The following is a 20,046-nucleotide window of genomic DNA, read 5'->3' on the forward strand; positions in this document are numbered from 1 at the left end:
TGTTTGTCACCCTGTGATCAGTCAGGGCTAGCAAATGAGAGCGGGGCATTGTGAACAGTTTGAACCATAATTGGCTCCTGGGGTTCTTTAATGTGCACTGACATCACAGTGCACACAGCCATTTTCACAGGTCGCCTCCACCAAAATGCAGCCTCCAGTTCTGGAATCAATCCAGCACCTTTGGGCTCAGCAGCTGAATGCTATAGCTACTGAACCACCATGGTGGGCGCTGTCTATGAGGGTCCGCAAGAGTGACAGATCAAGCTAGTTAGTGATTCAACATCATTTTAAGAGCGCTGAAATTCAACATCGACACAGGGAGACAGAAGAGAACCTTGTGTCTATGCCAAATTTTAGCCCTCCTGAATTACTGCACGTGGTTTGTCAGAATAAACAAACGCGTATCATGTTAACCTGTGGATAGCAATTGCTGCACAGCCTTGTCATTTGACAGCACAGAGACCAAGAACGTTCAAAGTTTGGAAAGCACGCAGAAGGCTACTGCACATCGTGTGTAAAAGTGCACACTAAAGTGTGTAAAGTATACAGTGCACAGGTTCTCAAAAAATCTGCAACAGCAATGCAATTGTTGTCGTACCTGGGGCCAAATTACGCAAGGATCACCTCTGAAAAACTGTCAAGTCCCGCCCATTATACCTCGCTCCTATCAGTCACCATGTCTGCTCATCAGAATCAACCAATAAGAGCGAGGCTAGCTCATCGGTTTGTGACATATATGCGAGTTTTTGTGATGTGCTGGTTGCGTAGTTCGGCCCCTGGTCTACAATGCAAAAGTCTTGACAATCAAGTTTTGCCAGCTCCAGTGCAGCATGTCTAGTGGGTGGAAATTCGTTGTTACTGCCCCATGCCTCCAACCAGCAACACCACACATTTTCTGTAGTGACAGTGAAGCAGTCCTGTGTAGAGACAGACACACAAAAAATGAAATTTTCTTCAAAATTTATGTTTCCACTCATTACAAAGGAATAAAGCCCTCACATCAGAGCAAAAAGCAATCAGCACTTATCTTGTGCATGGCAAGTATTTACCTGTGGCAACCAAAGCTCCAAAGCACTCCTCCAAGACATACTAAGGACATACAAAAGATACGAGACAAGGAACTATGAATAAGCACTTTGAAAGAGTGCCTATATCTCTTTCTTATGCCTTCCTATTTGCTGCAGTTTTAAAATTACACCGCAACATAACACATTAATAAGTGTGAAAACTCCCTCTAGGTGAAAAAAAAAAATACAGTGCAACCCTGCAGCATGTGATCTGCACTGCCTAATGGAAATATCAGCAAGTCAGAAAACAGACGACTCAGTCTGCCATTGTTACTGATGTCCCTTGAAGGCTACACATCAGTTTGGTATGTGAAAACACACAAGTATAGCAATTCTAACTCCCACTGCATGAAATAGAATCTAGTCACCTGTATATGAGCATCTAAAAAAAAAAAAAATCATTCTTTAGTAACACCTAAATGTATGGCACATAAAGGCACTGTCTAAAACCAGAAAATCATGCTCAATCTGACTACATAGGAAGAGGAAAATGGTCAAATTACCTTAAAGTTTAATTATTTTATTGCTGCTAGACAACTGCCAAAAACTACTCGCATGATGGCAAAATTATATGCAGAAAAACTAGGCACTGGTGATGTGCTTTTGAGATGAAAACTATGCAGCTAAAAGAATCTTCAGAATATTCAGAAGCAGGACTCTACAGCCTCTTTCACAGTACGAAGCGATAGCAGTGCAGCCTTCTGTGATGAATGTGCCATTTTGGCAAACTGAAGGACAAACGAATGATACAGACGGAAGGAGGGAGGAGCAAATTGATGCTGGCATGGCCTGATGCCTTGAAAAAAAAGGAAAGAACCCACAAAAATCAAGTTAATTCAAGTGCTAAATGGCCATGGACCCTCAATGTAAATGGTATCCAGCCTGGCTTCGCCTACCCTGGCTGATCGACACATGGCCGACATTCGTCGTCACCGTGGCAAAACATGCACAAGCTTCTGGCAGGAATCCTACAGGTTTAACAATGATTGAATTAACGAAGTTTCACTGCATTCTTGGCACAGTTGGTCAGAAGCAATAGCATCCAAAACTACTTTGAGAGGTTTCGATAAGGACATATTTCAGCACACATTTCCCAATAAAAACACACAAGAAAAAATACAAACAGCAAAAACATGAATGGCCTGCACAGGCATGAACACTCCCAAATTTAATAACATGAAGATAATAACATGAAGATAAAGTGGTGACAGTGCAATACCAAGCATGAGAACACAGAAGAGATACATAAACGTAGCACATGTCCCCACAAGCAAAAACAGTTATAGGGCTAAATATCCCAAAGTCACATTGGCTATGAGAGACACCACAGAGGGAGGGTCTGCAAATTTCTACCAGCTGGGGTTCTTCAACGTGCACTGGCACTGCATAGAACACGTGGGCCTTGTGTTCACACTTATACTGCATTTGCTTATATTCTGTACTAGACTATTACCAAAAGAATACACTTTTAATTTAAAGAAAAATTGCAGTGAGTGCTACGAAATAAGTGCAAAGTATGAGAGTGGCACAAAACTACCGTATAGTGCTGCACACAAGTCCACTTTTTTTTTTTTTCTATCAAAACGATCATCTGAAATCGCGGGGTCAACCTATACGCGAAGCCTCTCTATTTTACAGTTTTAAGCAATAGTTTTAGCGGAGCTGTAGATAGTGTCTTATGCTGGTGCCCACTGCTAACAGGACACATGACGCTACAATGTCAAAAAATATATATAATGTGCAAATCAGTTCCACGAAAAAAATTCAAACTGTGTGCAATTTGCCTGGCTCGCCCTCAGCAGCAGTCATTTTTACTGATGAGGCAGACGTGACAGCAAATTTCGGCTACGGAACATAGTTTTGAGCTAAACAACCAGTCTGGTGAAAGTTTGGTTTGCCCTAAGCTGACCATATGCAAATGTGGAAAGCAAGATCGGGTGTCATTCCATTGGCCTGTGACTGCACTGTTACATGTATTTTGCTTCGAGTTGCTCACACACTGCATACAATCCCGCAGAGGAGGGCCATGTGTGTCGACTCATCATCATCACTGCCAGCCAGAGTATACACACCGGAAAACAAAGGCCTCTCCCATATCCCTCCAACCCGGTCCTGTGCCAGCTGCATTTATTTGATCCCTGTAAACTTCCTAATCTTATCTGTCCATCTAAATTTCTGCTGTACCCTGCTAGGCTTACCTTCCCTTGGAATCCACTCTGCTACTCTTGTGGACAATTGGTTAGCTTGCCTTCGCATTATATACCCTGCCCACACACGTTTCTTCTCCTTTCTACTAGAATATCATGAACTCGCATTTGTTCCGTGGCCCATTCAGCCCGCTTCCTACCTCTAAACATTACCATACCTGCCAACCTGGCGAGATAAAAAACCAGAAGATTTTTTATTCGCACCAACGAGAGAGGGGGGGGGGCACTTTCAAGCAGTGCCCAATGAGTACTAATCTAAGCATCCTAAACATACATACGAGCAGCAGCAAGCACATGAAATGCGAGTCATAGAGGTGCGCACCAAGATATCTGCATGCCGCCACCGAGTATTCTCACTACGCCTCCACAGCCGATGCAAACTGATTGGGGCGGCTCAATTGCTGTTGTATTAGTTTTTTTATTAATGTGAAACCACTACTATCCCCTTTACACACAATTCCATCAGCGACCATCAGTGACTACAACGGTTCTGAAAGATAGAGTTATCTCATCGTCATCGGGTGTAAAGAAGCCCAATAATATCAGGCATGCGGCCAAGCACGATACAGAAGGATCAGCCGCAGCAAAGACCCTTGAACGCCAAGCGCACTGAGAGATAATCGAAGGCGAAGCTTCTACATCTACTGCGCTGTACCGACTGCACACCACCGCCGCCCAATTTGCCACCGCCTACAAGGAACGACCATCACGCTGCCACCAGTCAAAACTGGCATGGCATAATTTTTACGCAAGCCACAGCTACTTCTGCTTTGCTCAAATTAGCCTTGATCTGCTGCTTAGCCGATGATGCCAATGGTGCTAGTGCAGCCTTTTGGATTTCGATATGTGTCTTCCCCTTTATTACGAGTGGTCCTTACGAAAAAGCGTTTATAAGTGCCCTAGCCAAATTATGTAGATGACTCTCTCTCTCTGGCGATTTTGATATGGCGACAGATTCCTCAGTGCAGAGTTTCAAAAAAAATACTATACTTACACAGGCAGGGGTCACTTATCAGGAGACTTAGGGCAGTGGTCATTCAGTCAGAAAGTTTGGTCAAAAACCCGAAGTTTTTTCGAATATATTGGAAGGGTCGGCAGGTATGCATTGCACCTACCAGTTTTCTTTGTATGCTCTCTGCGTGGTCCTCAATTGAAGTTGAACTCTTTTTGTTGGCCTCTACATTTCTGCCTCATAGGTGAGTACTGGTTAGGTACACCTATTATATGCCTTCATCTTGAGGGAAACTGGTAACTTGCCATTCATGATGCGATAGTACTTGCGTAGTTATTTCTCTTTCGTGATCCAGATCTACAGCGACTACCTGCCCTAAGTAGACTTATTCCCCTGCCGCTCCCAGCACCTCGCTAACTAACCATATTTAGGGCCAAATTTTTGTCAGCAAAGATAGCGACTGGGGGCACAGCTTATATTCAGAGTTGACTTCATACAGCAATATACGGTAATTTCAGCAACACTGCTCACAAACTTGAAAAAACGAAATATCAAATCAACAGACCTCAACTCTATTTGCAATAGAGACATGCTTGCAGCAATGCAACACATGCTCGAGCAATTATACTCAGCTTTCGACTGCCACAGTTGTGACATAAGCCTAGTACACTGGCTTGCTTGATTAATGATTAACCAGACTACAATGACAACCACCACACAGCAGTAAGCGCCACTTCTGCAAGCTACACAAGATAAAGTACCAAAACACTTCACTGCATAGCCACAACTTTTGGCAAGGCTTCCCAACCCAAAATGCAGCTTGGTTACATATAGATAAGATTTCTCTTGGCTGTTGGTTAACCTCCCTGCCTTTCCTCCTCCTACTCCTCCTCCTTTCTCTTGGCTATGGATAGTGCAAAGTGTTACATGCAAAAAGTTTTGGAAATGGGATAGGCAGCATTCCTACCCATTGTCAAAGGCACTGCAATCCAACTAGGTATCTAATCTGTAATAATCTACTACTATGTAATAATCGAAGTCAGGTGCAAACTGGCAGTCAGTCATTCTACTAAACTAGTAATTTCATACCTCACTACTACAAGCTATCTAGATGTTCTGTCCTCAGAAATGTGGGCAATGATGACTTAAAAACTGTCACACAGTCAGACACAATTTGAGGGTGATCACTTTAACCTACCACAATTAAAGTGCTACAACGCAGTCTGTATTTTCAAGACGGCTGAATGAAATATACGAGCTCTGCTACCCATCTGGTTCTTGTATTGTACTCAGTCGTAATAATTGGTGAAGAAGTGACCAACACACCTGAAAAATCTCTATCAGTCCTGCTTTGCCAAAATAATAGCAATACATAATCTTAAAATCGTATCAAACTCCATATTTCAAGCCAAAAACAAAAATTGGCTCGGCTTCCTGATGACATCCAACGTTATCAAAATGCAATTGCATAGCACCAACGCTAACTGGACAGTTTACAACACTCCAGGCCATACAAAGTAATGAAGCAGCAAAAGCCAGGATTAAGCAGCCACGCTTACATTTCGGTAACGTGAGAAGAGGCCCTGTGTAGCAAAATTGTCTCAGCCACCATCCGAGTTCAGTGCCTAAGGATAGGGGCTGTTGATGCCACAACTAAAATTATGAATCGGTTAGCCCTTAACATGAGAGGGCCCAAAAAGCTACAGTGCTATAAGCAGAGTGGAAGAGAACAATAACTACTGTAGACTTCCTTCAAGACAAACTTGAAGAGAACAGAAAATTTGTTATAACTTCGTCTTGACAGAAGTGCCCAGTATGTGGGCAAGCTAGCTGTGCCATCACGTCAAAACCTAAAAAGTTCCTTCCATGTGCCTTACAGAGAGAGGATAACAGCTATATTTTTGTGAACTGTGGCTGTTTTGTTTTCTGATCCCTCGGCCCCTTGGAAACAACTGGTATGAACTCATGATCATGTTATAATGGTAATATTTCTTCTTCTTTTCCGTGAGGTCTAAAACACTCCACAGCGTTATAGCCATGGTCACATTATTTACATGTAAATACAGTATGCGCTTAGAATGCATTCAAAAACTAATTTTGCCGTATGTGCACTCTCTGGAGTCGTCCAAGCATTTTACTTCATAAAGTTTTCAAAAGGCACCGTCCCACACTGCCTAATTTTGCATGTGCCAGAGGCCCTTTCTTACCTCTGACAGAGCACACAACTGTTTTATAGAAAATAAGTGGTTGTCATTTGAAGCTTCTATAGCGTTGAGCAGAATTAGTAAAACAGGATATCGGAGAGTGGTTTCCACCAGCCTAGAATGCTCTGCAGTGAGAGCCTATGTTACGGGAGTATTCATGTGCACATCAAAAATAACACTGCTTTCCTAGCACTCAAGCTTCCTCCATAAAGTGCATTACGTAGGACTCAAGCAGCAATATTCCTGCCCAAGGGAAGCAAATCTTGCACCGCCCAAGCTACGGGGAGACTCGAAATTAGGCATGAACAAAATAAAGAAAGGAGAACCTGGAATTTGCAAAGGTATTCACACACAGATCTGCTGGCACAAAGGAACATGACAAGTAAAAAACAAACATTAAATCATAAAATCTAAAAGCAGCCACCATCCCATAGTGCTGCAAAAAGTGCTACTTCTTAATGCCACACATGCAATGCGGCTCTCCGTTTCACAGGAGCCTGCAATGATGCCAAACACATTACAGCAGCTACTGCTGAAAATGCAGGCAGAAAACACAGTTTCATAGCAACGCAGAATGACAAGTTTTAACAGATGCATTGTAACCACGTAGGGCTGGCATGCTCATAAAATAAGAATTGCATTATGTTTCATCATCACACCTTAAAATGCACGAGCAATGCCAGAGTCAACACACCACAGAAACATACACAGTGCATAGGTTTTGTGAATATTGGCAACTCGCAAATATACTGAATTAAAATAATGCTGTATTTGACTCGGCTCTGAACCAAACAGTACTGTTCAGAAAGTTGGAATACTCTCAAAATGCTTGCTTACAAATAAACAAAACCACAATTTGGACACTGGCAATGATATGCACTCTTGGAGAGCACCTGGGGATAATTATGAAGCCGAATTCCGGAACACAAATACTAACCAGCATAGGAATAACAATTATTCTCCTACAAGTGTCCCTTCACAGAGTAGTCACACTTTTCTAATCATCGCTCAAGAGATTACAGCCAATCCCATGAGCAAAGTCTTAGCAACTTTTGAGCAAAGCCTCAGCACTGTACAGTCATAGAATTTAAAAAGTAGGCCACACATTATTTATACATACCCAAGGTTGCATGTTGCATAAAACAAACTATGTGAATACTTGACCTTTTTGTGAGAAAAGCCAGGCACTTCTCACCATACCCAAAGGCCACGATTCATACAGTCACAAATCTGGGTTGATTCACACACAGGAAAAAGCCTACCTGTTCATGTGCGTACCTTGATACGACGAGAGCATGGTGCCCTATGAGCGGGCTAAAAACAATGGGTCATATATCCCAGATCACTACATCATATTAAAGCTGCAGGTGACTAGTTCAGCCAGTGCAAGCAATCAAGAAAGAACCACTGTCTCACATGCACGCAGGTTTGATCCCTGCCTCCTTGAAGGTTTAAAACGGGAGGGCTGACAAGCGTGCACAATAACACACAGGCAGAGAGAATGCAGCCTTTTCAGGTACGCCGCCCAAAGTACACTAGCCGTGTAAGTGTGGAAGTGATGGAAGGCACTTGCTTCTTGCGGTCCATGGTGGGATCGCCAGGCACACACGATTCATAGTAAAGAGCAACGCGACGACAGACCACTGTCAACATGGAGAGCAGGTCGGCAGACCTTGCTCGCTCCTGAAGCACTGAGCACAGGGCCTGTACGAACCAGGAACCCTGTGATGTGTTGCGCCACGAGTAAAAGCCTGCACAAATGAGAAAGCACAGGACATCATAATGAACAACAAAAATTAGGGACATTTAAGCTCCGCCGTTAAGGGTATGATGCAATAGCGTTGCACACACACATGGATGATTTTTTTTTGTCTATTTTTTTTATAATAACTTTATTTTTAATGTTTTTATACACTGATATTTAGCATCAGCAAACACTGGCTTCAATCCATTAAGTGATCAATTACACATTTCAAATTTTAATTAGCATCCAAGCTGCCCGATTTTGAAAAATATTAACTGTAGAATGAGGTACAAAGTCATTTAGAGTTGAAACTTTCCCTGCATAAGGGTGTAAATTAGCATTTCTTGGCATCAAGGATGAACAGCTCATTTTTTTTAGTTCTCGTAGAATTCAGTCCATATTTCAGTTGTCCTAAATGTGGATGGGATTCAATAACAAATCTGGTTCGCAGATGACAATGAAGAGCTCAGATAGTTTCCTTGGTTGCTTCCGGATGCCCCGCACCTTTACACAAGTGACATGTGGAGAAGCCTGTAAGCGTGCTGGCTTACAGTTGGCGCATTTTTGCTCCTGTTGTGTCCCCCAGACCCGCCCTGCTCATAAGTAAGCGCATAGTTGTAGTTATCAAATGGTTCATCCCTATGCCCCGAAGGCATTGCAAAGAAACCACCACATTTCTCCTCATGAAGTCGTGTTCATAAAGTCGTGTTTCACAATACCGGGCGCCTTGCATGTTGGCTCGTTGATTTTTTTTGATGCTTTGCTCCTTTGCACCTAGGCACTGCAGGAGCAGCCGCGATGGGTTTGTGCTGCTGTTCAATGTTTTCATGCCACGAGCGCCCAAGTTCGGCCCCCTCACATGTTAGCATATGTCCAGCTGATCGCAAAATGTATTATATGACCAAAATTTGTCTAAATTTTCAATCCAGTAATCGTGTTATATGAGAACGTATCAACTGGGAGAAAAATGCATAACTCTATGGGAGGTTTTTTCACTGCCTGCGACTTTGAGTGTATGAAACGAGAAATCGTATGAACCAAGAACATATGAGGTTCTACTGTACTTCACGACCCCCTTCAAGTACGATATATCTGGGATCGACTGTACGCACAAAATCAAGGCAAGTGCATATTGGTGGCAGAATGGCAAGATGGCTTCTAAGGAAAAAACTATCTGTAAAAATGCAGTCATCATTTAAACAGCATGTAAACAGCCTCTTTCCACACGCCACAGGCTGACAGAGAGACTCCAGAAATGAAACCCATGTGGCCAGACTATATCTCAGCCCGTCGAATGGCAACAAGCCTGCCCTAGCACGTATGGCAAAGCAGCACGAGAAAAAATCTAATGTTTTACTGAGAACAAAGTTCTAATAAGGTAGAAAAGAGCAAGAATAGAGATACAGGTATCGCCGCCACAACTGAAACGGCTGAAGCTCGCAACTGCGAGCCACGTGACGCGCAACAAATCTCGGAGGCTGACAAATTTCAATTACACTGCATGTTTGAATTGGGCAGTAGGTTCCATCTCCAACATAATAACATGCTTTTATCACATGGAGATGACGGCGACAAGTCAACCTAAATGGGACAAGGCAAGGAGAAACATACTTGGCAGCGCCACAGGTGGCCTTGTTTTTAGAGTTTCGGTCATGTTCCGGCACAGGCGTGCTCACATAGTTTCGTTTTCAACGTGCAGCTGAAACAGCTAAGTGCTCTTCGGAAGATCATGTTTTGCAGCACACCTGCGACATATTTTCACTGACTTTACCGCAGTCTACCTTACGCTAGACCGCTGCACACTGCTTTGTGTCTCCGTGCGCACCGCTCACAGTGTTGACAATAGCAGGGCGCAAAGGCCGGCGGTAAATTTCATGCTTTCATTTGGGCAGCTTCTAGACCCCACTGCTTTCCGCGAACCATCAATCACGGAGTCTGTATTACGTCATAGACGGCATCAGTTTATCCAACTATGTAGCTGGTTGAACTGTTTGAATTCAACCGGTGGGAAAAAAAAACTGCTCAACTTCTTATCGCAATATCTCATCAATAAATGCATCTTTTGCTTCAGACATCTTATAGTTGCACGAATGAAGACACACACACGACAGGTTACAGGGATTGCGCTCGTCCTGTACCCTGTCTTGTGTGTGTCTTTGTTCACGCAACTATAAGATATCTGAAGTACTGCACCAACTAGGCCGACAACATATCTTACTGAAGCACCTTGTGCTGCCGGACAAGTGACAGCAATGTCACGAAATATCGCACTGTCGGGCTCTGCTAGCATAAAAATTGTCGTCAGTGTCCTTTTAATTCAGTGCACAGGTCAAGCAATGCACAGACCTAAGTTCACAGCACTCTAAGGTCAGACACATAGAGCAACAGCCCAATTAGAAATGAAACGCTCTCCACTCAAGCATTGCACCTAATACCAGGCATCCCATAATAACAGGAATATGCTGAATTCAACGCTTGTACCATGTGCTGTCAACTAGGCAGACACCACACCACACTGCACAAGCAGTGCCAACCTTGTGACCTTTGACCCTTGCTTACCAGGCACTGTAGAGTAAGCAGCCAGGAAGTCGGCATGTGTTGGAATGCGATAAATCTGGCCAGGTGAATCAGAAGTCTCCAAGACTGCAGGAGTGCCTGCATCCAACCTGTCACCCCGACAGGCCTGCAAAGGATGGAGAAATGCACGGCAGTTAGCAGCAAACGTTCTCTACAATCAAAACAGCAAGACTTCATTCGGGCAATGGCCCCAAATAAAACTAATTCACTTCACACAGCACTTCATTCTGCGAGGCTTCCCTCCACAGCATGCAGTTGCTCAGCTTTGATAAGGGCTATTTTTTTACTGTTGCTTAAAATGCTGATTGTGCCCAGATGTATCCCGCCTTCAGGAGCCCATTAAATTTAAGCATTGCGAGACCCATTGTGTCTGAATAGGCAAGCACAAAGCCACAGCCTACATGGGCATTGGGTGCAGGTTCCTGTATACATTTTTAATTATTTGGATGTCCAAATTAACTCAAATTAGCCAGTTTTTGCTTTAGTTGCAAGTCTTAATAGGTTAAGCGGAAAAGTGAGGTGGCAGATGCCACCACGGCTGCCGTGCCAGTCATGGTGCCAGTTTACGGTTTTGCCTTCTCTCCCCATTACAGAGGCAATGTAATGGCAGAGCTGCCCCATCATGGGGGTGTTTCAGTGCCCGTGCGCCAGGCCTGGGCATGGCGGTACGCAGTTCAAATTATCCATGGCAGAACTGACACATATTCAAATTAGCAGGCGTTTTTATAGTTCATCTGCTTCTAATAAACCTTGGCCAAAGCAAGTCATAGAGTTATGATTATCCAAACATTCGACTTACTGAAGTTCACATTAATGAGCTTTCAAAGTACTATACAGTCAAACCCACTGATAATAATGTGAAGTGCCAATAAAATAACATTGTTACAACCAATAATTGTTATAACCGAGTTATGCAAAAAAAAAAATGGCAAACTTCATAAAATTTAATGATAGGAAAGCAGCATACAATGTTAACTTCTTTGCAGAAAAACTCTATTGGTCAGCTTTGATTGTTTCACGGCATTATTAGTTCACATCTCCCAGTAGGGTGCCTCATTCTGCACCTGCCTAAATAGGTAACCTTTAGCAAAAATGATGCCCCGGAGAAATTCCATCATTTGTAAGGAGTCTTTCGCACAGCCTCCTGATCATCATCCCTATGCATTGTCAACGTGCAAGAATTATTAAAGTCTTGACATCCCACCATTATCATTACATAGTTGGGATATTTGCGGACCTTCACATCACTGGCATTCCAAACGAAGCTCGCTTTCCAAAAGAAATTCTTGACACGAAATCCAATGAGCTTGCAGGACTGAGGAAACAGTGAGAGTGTAAAAGAAAGCATTCACATTATGTGTGTGGTTTGACTAGTGTGGCTGCAGTGTTTCTGTGTTTTTATTTTTATGGTTGGTTCCTAGGGACCAGACTTGATTGTTATAACCGATAACTTGCTAGACAGCATTGTTACAACCAGTTTATTTTACCACAGAAAACATCAAGAAGCTGACAATACCACGTTAGTCCACTGTTCTATCTGATATATTGTTCTAAGCGGTATTATTATAAGTGGGTTTGACTATATATATATTTTTTTAAACCACCATCAAATAGCCTGATGCCCGAACGTAATCAACTATGTTTGCCCTCTAAGCAATGGCACTGTAAACTTCCACATGTTGCCAACATACAAGCAGAAAAAAAACTCGGTGTACATACTGTTACCCCACTGTTACGTTTTTCATGGGACTGAAAAAAAACCTGAAGAGCCAGGAAACCCGAGCAAAAAAATACAACAAAATGAACACTGAGAGTAGTGGCAAACTGAACATGTTTATTGCTGTTGTTTGCTGCATTTTCTCGCACCCAATGAGCACAACACATTACTCCAGAACTTGCAGTGCCAGTGGCTCTCATGACTGTCATTGCAGTGAACCATACACCTTCTGAGCAGGCCTATAATGCCACTACAACCAATGTAAAGGCTGATTCCAGCAGAGGTTTACTGCCCTTTCCATCACTGTTATGTGCGTCACTCAGCCCCAAATCTCATATTTGCAGTTAGCGCAAACGGAATCGCGTGCCGCGCTTGAACGCTGCATGTGATCCCATCTGAGCCAACTGCAAAAGGAACCGATGCGATGAAGCACAAACTGCATGATAACATTGGCAGCACAAAAGAACAAATATATGCAAAGGCACAAAAGAAAAGCCGTAGCCGCTGTTGCTGCTGATGATGGAGCAGTTCACCCAAACGCCCTCTACCCTACGTAGTGCACAATGCACCATTGGAGTGTGCAGATGAACCTATAAACACAGGCCAGGCCATCTTAAAAGTAAGCATAACCATTGGTTCTTTTCACTCAACCCAGCTTTTGGCACCCATTAAAAACGCATCATGTGGGAACATCCCCAACGCAACAGCGGGGTTTTTAACGGATGAAGGGCCATGCTGGGACTTGCCTACAACAATGTAGCAGCCAGGAAAATGAAGCAGCCGAGAACGCAACAGCGGGGTTCTACAATACAATGTCTCCTCGATTTGGCTGCACTTTCTGCTCCAGTTTAGGCACTGAAGCACTCTCGCGTTTGGTTTGTCAGTGTTGCTAGCCCCACCTGCACTTCCGCACTCGATCTGATATCCTTCTGCACTAGCTTCCTTACAAGTTCTCTGCATACAAGTAGTGCAAACTGCCTAGAGCGCTCCATAACAGACAAGCAGCAGATGGGCCCATGGCCATGCTTTCAGTAAACATTTCCTACACTTGCCGTATTTCCCACATGCTAGGCAACCAATGAGGTTGCACACAGAACAATGTAGCGCAATTGCATAAGATGATGAGTGCTATTACATTTTTAAATATGTGGGTGATCGCAATGCTTGTGATGACTAACTGCAACTCATTTCATTTGGCCCAAGTAGCCTCCACATCACCACTCAGCATGTGGAAGCATCAGCGGCACCTTTGCTTACAGTGACGACGGGCTTTGAGGTCGCCAGTCAGCCCACACCTGCCAATTGGTCTCTGACTGCCACTGTCCGCCAGCAGAAGTTGTAGAGTTCAAATAGGTCGAAGCTAAGTTAAGCCAAATTTTTTTTTCTGCTGCAACTGGCGGATGCATTTCGAGTAGAATGGCAACAGACTAAGAAACAGTTCAGCAGTAATTAGAATTATCCAGAATTCCAAACTACCAAGCAGTTACCATAATACGGGAAGTCCACATGCTAGAACCTTCTGGTATAACGAACAAAATTTATGTGACTGTCAAATTCGTTATATTGGGCTTGATGGTAGAACTATAATTTGATGATATGATTATAGGAACACTATAGAAAGACAACAAGGCAAGCAAGACGTAATGCTATGATTATAAATTACATATTAAGAACTGTGCACGTGCGCAGTTCCAAAGCAGTGCCGAATCCGCCAGTATATGATGGGAATGGGGCGCCATCTATCGCCCTCGGGGTGATCTGTGCACATGTTACTGACGGTCCCATGATAGCGGTAGTGCCAAGCTAGAAGTCTCCAATGTCTATCTACCAACAGGTCGCACCACCATACTCTCTATCCCTTGTTATGCCTTGAAGCCCTATTCTCAAGACAAAGTGGCCTCACTGTTTGCGAGAGAGTGAGACCCCTAAGAGTTTGTACTCATCTTGCACTCGTGAGGTTGATACGCATGATGCCTCAAGTAGGAGGCATGCGTAACACCACTCACAGCACTGCTTTCCTCCATTTTCCATGGTACTGGCCCATTGAAATAGCACTGCTCGATAAAGTGATGAACCAATCATGGTCAGCAAAGAATTCGATTTACCAGGCACACTTACAGGAAGGCCTTTTACTTTTTGCAGCCTATCTAACCTCTACTCCAAATAGATCGAGATAGCTGCAATCTTGACACTGCACAGCATTGGAGCTTATCTAGGCTCTACTATGGACAACTTAAGAGAGTTGCTATCATCATCATCATCATCAGCCTGATTATACCCACTGCAGGGCGAAGGCCTCTCCCATATTTCTCCACTTAACCCGGTTCTGTGCTAGCTGCATCCACTTGACCCCTGCGAACTTCTTAATCTCATCCGCCCACCGAACTTTCTGTCGCCCCCTGCTACGCTTTCCTTCCCTTGGAATCCAGTTTTTTATGTTGGGGCCCAAACCTGTTCAGCCTAATTAGAGTCAGTATTTCCATTTAGTATCCCTTTTGAAAAGGGCTGGCAGGAAAATATTTGCCAGAAGGTGAAAGCATGCACATTGTTTGCAGCTACTAAATAGAAAATAAGAAACTAAGTACATTACAATTCCTCTAAGCCAAGGTGCACCTCTACCATCCACCAAATCTGGTAACCATCACCTTTTCAAAGAATCTACCTCCTCTACCCTGACGTCTATGCTTTATAGGCCCGACTGCAGGAGGTAGTCATCGACTGTGGCGAACCATGCACGTGAGATCTTAGCACAGATAGAACTGCAGCGTTTCATTCATTCACCACCCTCATGCATGTGCAGCATGGGTACGGTGCTTTTGCTGTGTTATGGCCTCAAGGTTTTCGGCAGGTGCCAAAATCTGCTTTGTGAAAGTTCTTCCAGTCCCGTGCGTTATGATTCCCCAATGTGCAAAAGGACAGTGCATTTGTACCTGTTAATGAAATGTGAAGCGAGGCATGAAACATAGGCTTCGATTTTCCACACCAGTGCAGCAGCCTGGCTGTCACCTTGGTCTGCTATAGTTTTGCACACTTTGAGGCAAGAACCGTGTATTGTTCATTCATTAAGAAACATACCATCCAGCCACTATTCGAAAAACATTTGACATTGTACTAAGCAGGAGCACATGAGCTGGGAAAGGACAATAAGACACTATGTATTTTATGATGCATTTTCAGTGCCCTTGGTCATGTGTTTCCAGAGCATGCGAAAAGAGCCGGCACACCATAAACTGAAGGATGCAGCCCAAGCCTGAAAACATTCCACACAATGGTTGCAAGCTCCTCGTGTTCCTGCCCACCATGGCCAGGACTGAACCAGGGTCGCTTGGCTACTCAGCCGGAGGACCCAGGTTCAATAAAGGCCATGGTGATTGTGCTTCAGTAGAAGTGAGCGCAGAAAAAAAAAAAAAATGCCCACGTGCTGTGCAATGTCACAATGTTAGTGCACGTTGATCAGCAGGTATTAAGCCGAAGACTTGTACTACAGCACCCTGTTGCTCTCTTTCCTCGTTCAGTCCCTCCTTCATCCCTTCACCACTGTAGAGTTGAGGTGTCCACTGAGAATGAGCCAGTTTGTGCACCCTTTCCTTTCAAAAACTTTCATCTGACAAATGCAGAGTGGCTTACATGCCTATACAGATGCCCAGGCAAACAGTCCATGAAAACCTTAAGCAAGTATGTACCAGTAGCTATTCAGGCAAGAATGCTTTCTCCCACAGGCTGACTGGCCTAAACCAGGCTGTTCTGGCATGTCATATTGCATTACTAGGCCCTAAAGCATTCATGTGCAGCAAAACGCCACTATTAGAAAATACTAAGTGTGGTGCAGCTCCCAAGCTATATCGACTACTGCTCAACTTGGCAATAACAAGCAGGATATGTGCACTCCTCTGGTAGTGACAACACCTTTTAGAGGATCACTACAGCACCCTCAGACCAACAGACTCTCAGAGCACACAGAGAATACCATGCACTGCTGCAAAGCTACAACGTTTTACTACTTCACTATAGTAAATGCAATGATGTGACTGGCAGAAGTCACTTTCAAACATTTTTTGGAGCAGCCAAAAATGCCTCTTGATGCAGAAAGGTGAGCGACCAGAATGATATACAGGGATTGTATAAAAAGTATCGGAAATAATATTTTCCTGAAGCGACTGTATGTTGCAGCAGTAGTGGGGGGGGATGTGACCTTCACGGCGCGCCAAGCGCCAGTAGTCTGCTAGCATTGATTCAGGCTAGATTGTGTTTTTAGTGCACTCCTCTTGAATGACTGAGAGCAAGCACAAAATGCAGCGAATGAATGAACAGCAGTACACCATTCAATTTTGTATCGTACTAAGGCAAAGAAGAAGTGGAGACGTAGGGTGTCATTCGCCAAGTCTTCAAGGATGAAAGCCTGCCACGAACTGTAGCTTTAAAGTGACACAACCTCTTCAAAGATGGCTGAGAGAGTGTGGAGGACAAGCCCCTAGCTAGACGGCCACTGGCGTCAAGAACCGACGACAACGTGCAACTTCTGCAAGAAGTGCTCAACTCAAATCATCGTTTAATTGTGCAAATGGCCGAAGATGAAACCGGCATTGATACGATGATGGTGCGCAGCATTTTTACTGATAATTTGATGAAGCGAAACGTCTGCGCTAAACTCATCCCAAAGATCTTAATGAACAAGCAAGAGCAGAGGTGAGAGTCTAATTGTGAAGACCTTCTGCAACCCGTTGTTCACGCTCAAGAAGACCTCGGCTTATTGGACAATGTAATCACGGGAGGCGAAACTTGGATATTTGAATACAACCCAGAAACAAAGTACTACTAAATTTTCAAATGGCACACTCCGGCATCACCTCGTCCAAGAAAGGTGCAAATGAGCAAAATCCAGAGTGAAAGCCATGCTCATCATTTTCTACAACGCAAAGGGGGTGGTCACCACGAATTTGTACCCAAGGGATGGAAAGAGTGAATGGTTCATTTTACCTAGAAGTGCTAAGAAGTCAGAAGAGAAGGGTCAGCCGGCCAGCCATCAATAGATATGGACAATGGAAACTGCACCAAGGTCGGCGACTACCTGACGATAAACGGCATAGCAACGATTCGCCAACCACCTTACAGTCCCGACTTAGCACCAGCACACTATTTCCTATTGCCAAAAGTGAAATCCTCCCTCAAAAGACCCCATCATGGAATCCAAAGTGTCGTCGAAGAATCCGCCTATCGGGATGCCTTCGAGTCGTGGAAAATCCATTGGCCAAAGTGTGTCGACGCTCAAGGGATGTGCTTTCTGGGTCCACCGGGACCACTGCCTTTCCGAGGCAATTGTTTTACCAATTGAGCTAACCAGGATACTGAGCAGCAGAATGGTGACATTCAGCACCACAGCGTTATGTCGAGAAGCAAGTACTGTTTCTAGTATTTCTATGCAATTTCAGAGTGCAACTTTTGTTTTGAATCAACGTCAATAATACAGCGAATGCATGGAAGCTGTCATTCAACTGCACTCACTTACCTTAGTCTTTTATGCATTTTTTGCTCTGTCTCTCCGATAAGTTTAATATTGCACTGAGCTGAAACAATCATTGTGATTAGGAAAACATTTAATAGTTTCCACCATTGTAATCCTGCTGATTTATTCTGAAAGCCTAAGGAAAAGCTGACCCGAAATCATCTCGAGTTTCAGGAGACTATACTATAAAAAATGATGTGCAAGTGCACGCAATAAGTTGCCATTCCAGTATATATGTTTAGGGAAGAAAAGATAAATGCTTAAAAGAGAAAAAAAAATGGAATCATTAGAGAGGTAGAGTGCATCGTGATCCACTATTGCGATCTGCTTCCGCAGGGATTCAGCTGTCCCTGCACAGTGGTAGGTGCATGCTCCTTGGGACCACCTGTGCATGCACAACTCCCGTGGACAGATCATGTTATACCAAAACTGCATACTGAAAATCTCCTTAATTCAGCCTTGAAGGGACCAAGAAGAACGTTCAAATTATCAAATGGCCCTAAAAAACTACACAGAACAGCTTGCATCGAGTAATCTTACCTAATGAACTGTGGTTTACCATACTTTTGAGTTGAAAGCAAAGCCACAACAATAATCTTTAGCATTTGCGCACACTGCCGGGGGCGCTGAAGGATTCCTCCAAAATCGTAAGTGCCTCCACTGCCCTTTTCATAGTAGCAGCCAGCCCTGTCGCGTTTTAGGGATGCTTCACTGCACGAACTGTGGACTATGCAGTGAAAAATCTTCAAAACGCAACGGTTCAGTTTAGCATACTTGAGAGGAGGAAGCTTGTGGGTGAGAGAGAGAGGGAGAATATGAGTAGGCGCCAGAACAGAACGATGCCATCCCAAAACGAAACAAGCCAGTGACGTGCACAGCATCTGTACCTGTAACTAGCCAATGCGGAATAAATAAACTATGCTGCCAGCCTATATTTCGGCAATGAAGGGTCTACCAATTGCCACGCTTAGCACGGCACGCACGCCTGAAGTGCAAAAGTTTGCTTTTTTGAGAGGGCAATGAAGCAAACCCCAAAACCTATGCCCACTAAGATAGTGTGCCATTTCCCCATTCTACCAAGCAAGGAGATAAATACTAACACCGACACCCTTTGTGAGTATTTGTGCCATGCACATTTCCTGCATGCCCTCCACACCACAGGATGACCACAGTAAATGTGCTGTAAGCCTTTTGCACCTCTTTTTTTCATTATGCAAGCTGACAACGGGCCTGGCCAGAGTAACGTACGCCTGTATACCCCTGTACCACTCTAATATGTACTAAGGACTGAGTGAAGAATTCTCGGAGAAAATGCTTTTTCCACTAGAGCCATCTAATGCACATGTAGGACTATACGCTTCATCGAGAACTTTGCCTTTGAGAAAATATGAACTTCTGGCACAGACTCAACACAGAAAACTCATATTTTGTCATAATGTGGCAGCATGTAAGCAGGCTTCGTCGTCTAGGGCAGTCTGGTACAATTGGCACAGCACGTTAAAACAGTATCTCTGTGCGCTGTACTTTCTCCTACATCTTTATCTGTAATTATTTAGTATTCTCACTTGATTACAGTTTGGTACAGATGCTTCCTCACTAGCACAAAGGACAGCTCCTTATACTCTTTGATGCCATCTCCTTCCTTGCCTCATAGCCACCCAAGGCTAGGCACCCAAAGGCCATTCCCTTTTTTGTCACTCAGTGATGGTGTTTTCTGAGACGGCCATGTTGAACTGCTGCCTCCTCCTATATGATATTGAAGCTTACACAACTATAAACCTTATAAACCTATCATATTTACTCGATTCTAAACACACCCTTCTCTCACGATCGAGTTGCCAAAAGTAAAGGGGGTACATAGATTCGAAAAATCTAAAATAACCTCCCTTTTTTTCATGCCAATATCTCAATGACATTGGTGCAAGAAATAATTTTTTTGGCAAACACCTTCGACAAACGCGACTAAAGTTCACCTAAACTTGAGCCTGTAGGTAACTTATTCTGACCTCCATTACCGTATTTACTCGCATAATGATCGCACTCGCGTAATGATCGCACCCCTGAATTTTGAGGTC

General features: G+C 43.8%; 1 protein-coding gene across 2 annotated transcripts in view; it reads right to left on the minus strand.

The window, feature by feature from the left end:
- Positions 1 to 943: 943 nt before the first annotated feature.
- The window catches only part of LOC146184713 (caspase-1-like), a 45,600-nt gene continuing 26,497 nt past the window's right edge, over positions 944 to 20,046 (minus strand). For both annotated transcript variants that reach the window (XM_084609455.1, XM_084609456.1), the window contains exons 6-7: positions 10,734 to 10,857; positions 944 to 8,181 (exon numbers count right to left, since the gene is read on the minus strand). In XM_084609455.1, the coding sequence (XP_084465581.1) occupies positions 7,943 to 8,181; positions 10,734 to 10,857 (363 nt within the window). In that variant the 3' untranslated portion in view covers positions 944 to 7,942. The remainder of the gene's footprint in view (positions 8,182 to 10,733; positions 10,858 to 20,046) is intronic.

The sequence above is a fragment of the Amblyomma maculatum genome, chromosome 7, assembly GCF_055883805.1.
Source record: "Amblyomma maculatum isolate TAMU_Amacu chromosome 7, ASM5588380v1, whole genome shotgun sequence".
Lineage (NCBI taxonomy): Eukaryota > Metazoa > Arthropoda > Arachnida > Ixodida > Ixodidae > Amblyomma > Amblyomma maculatum.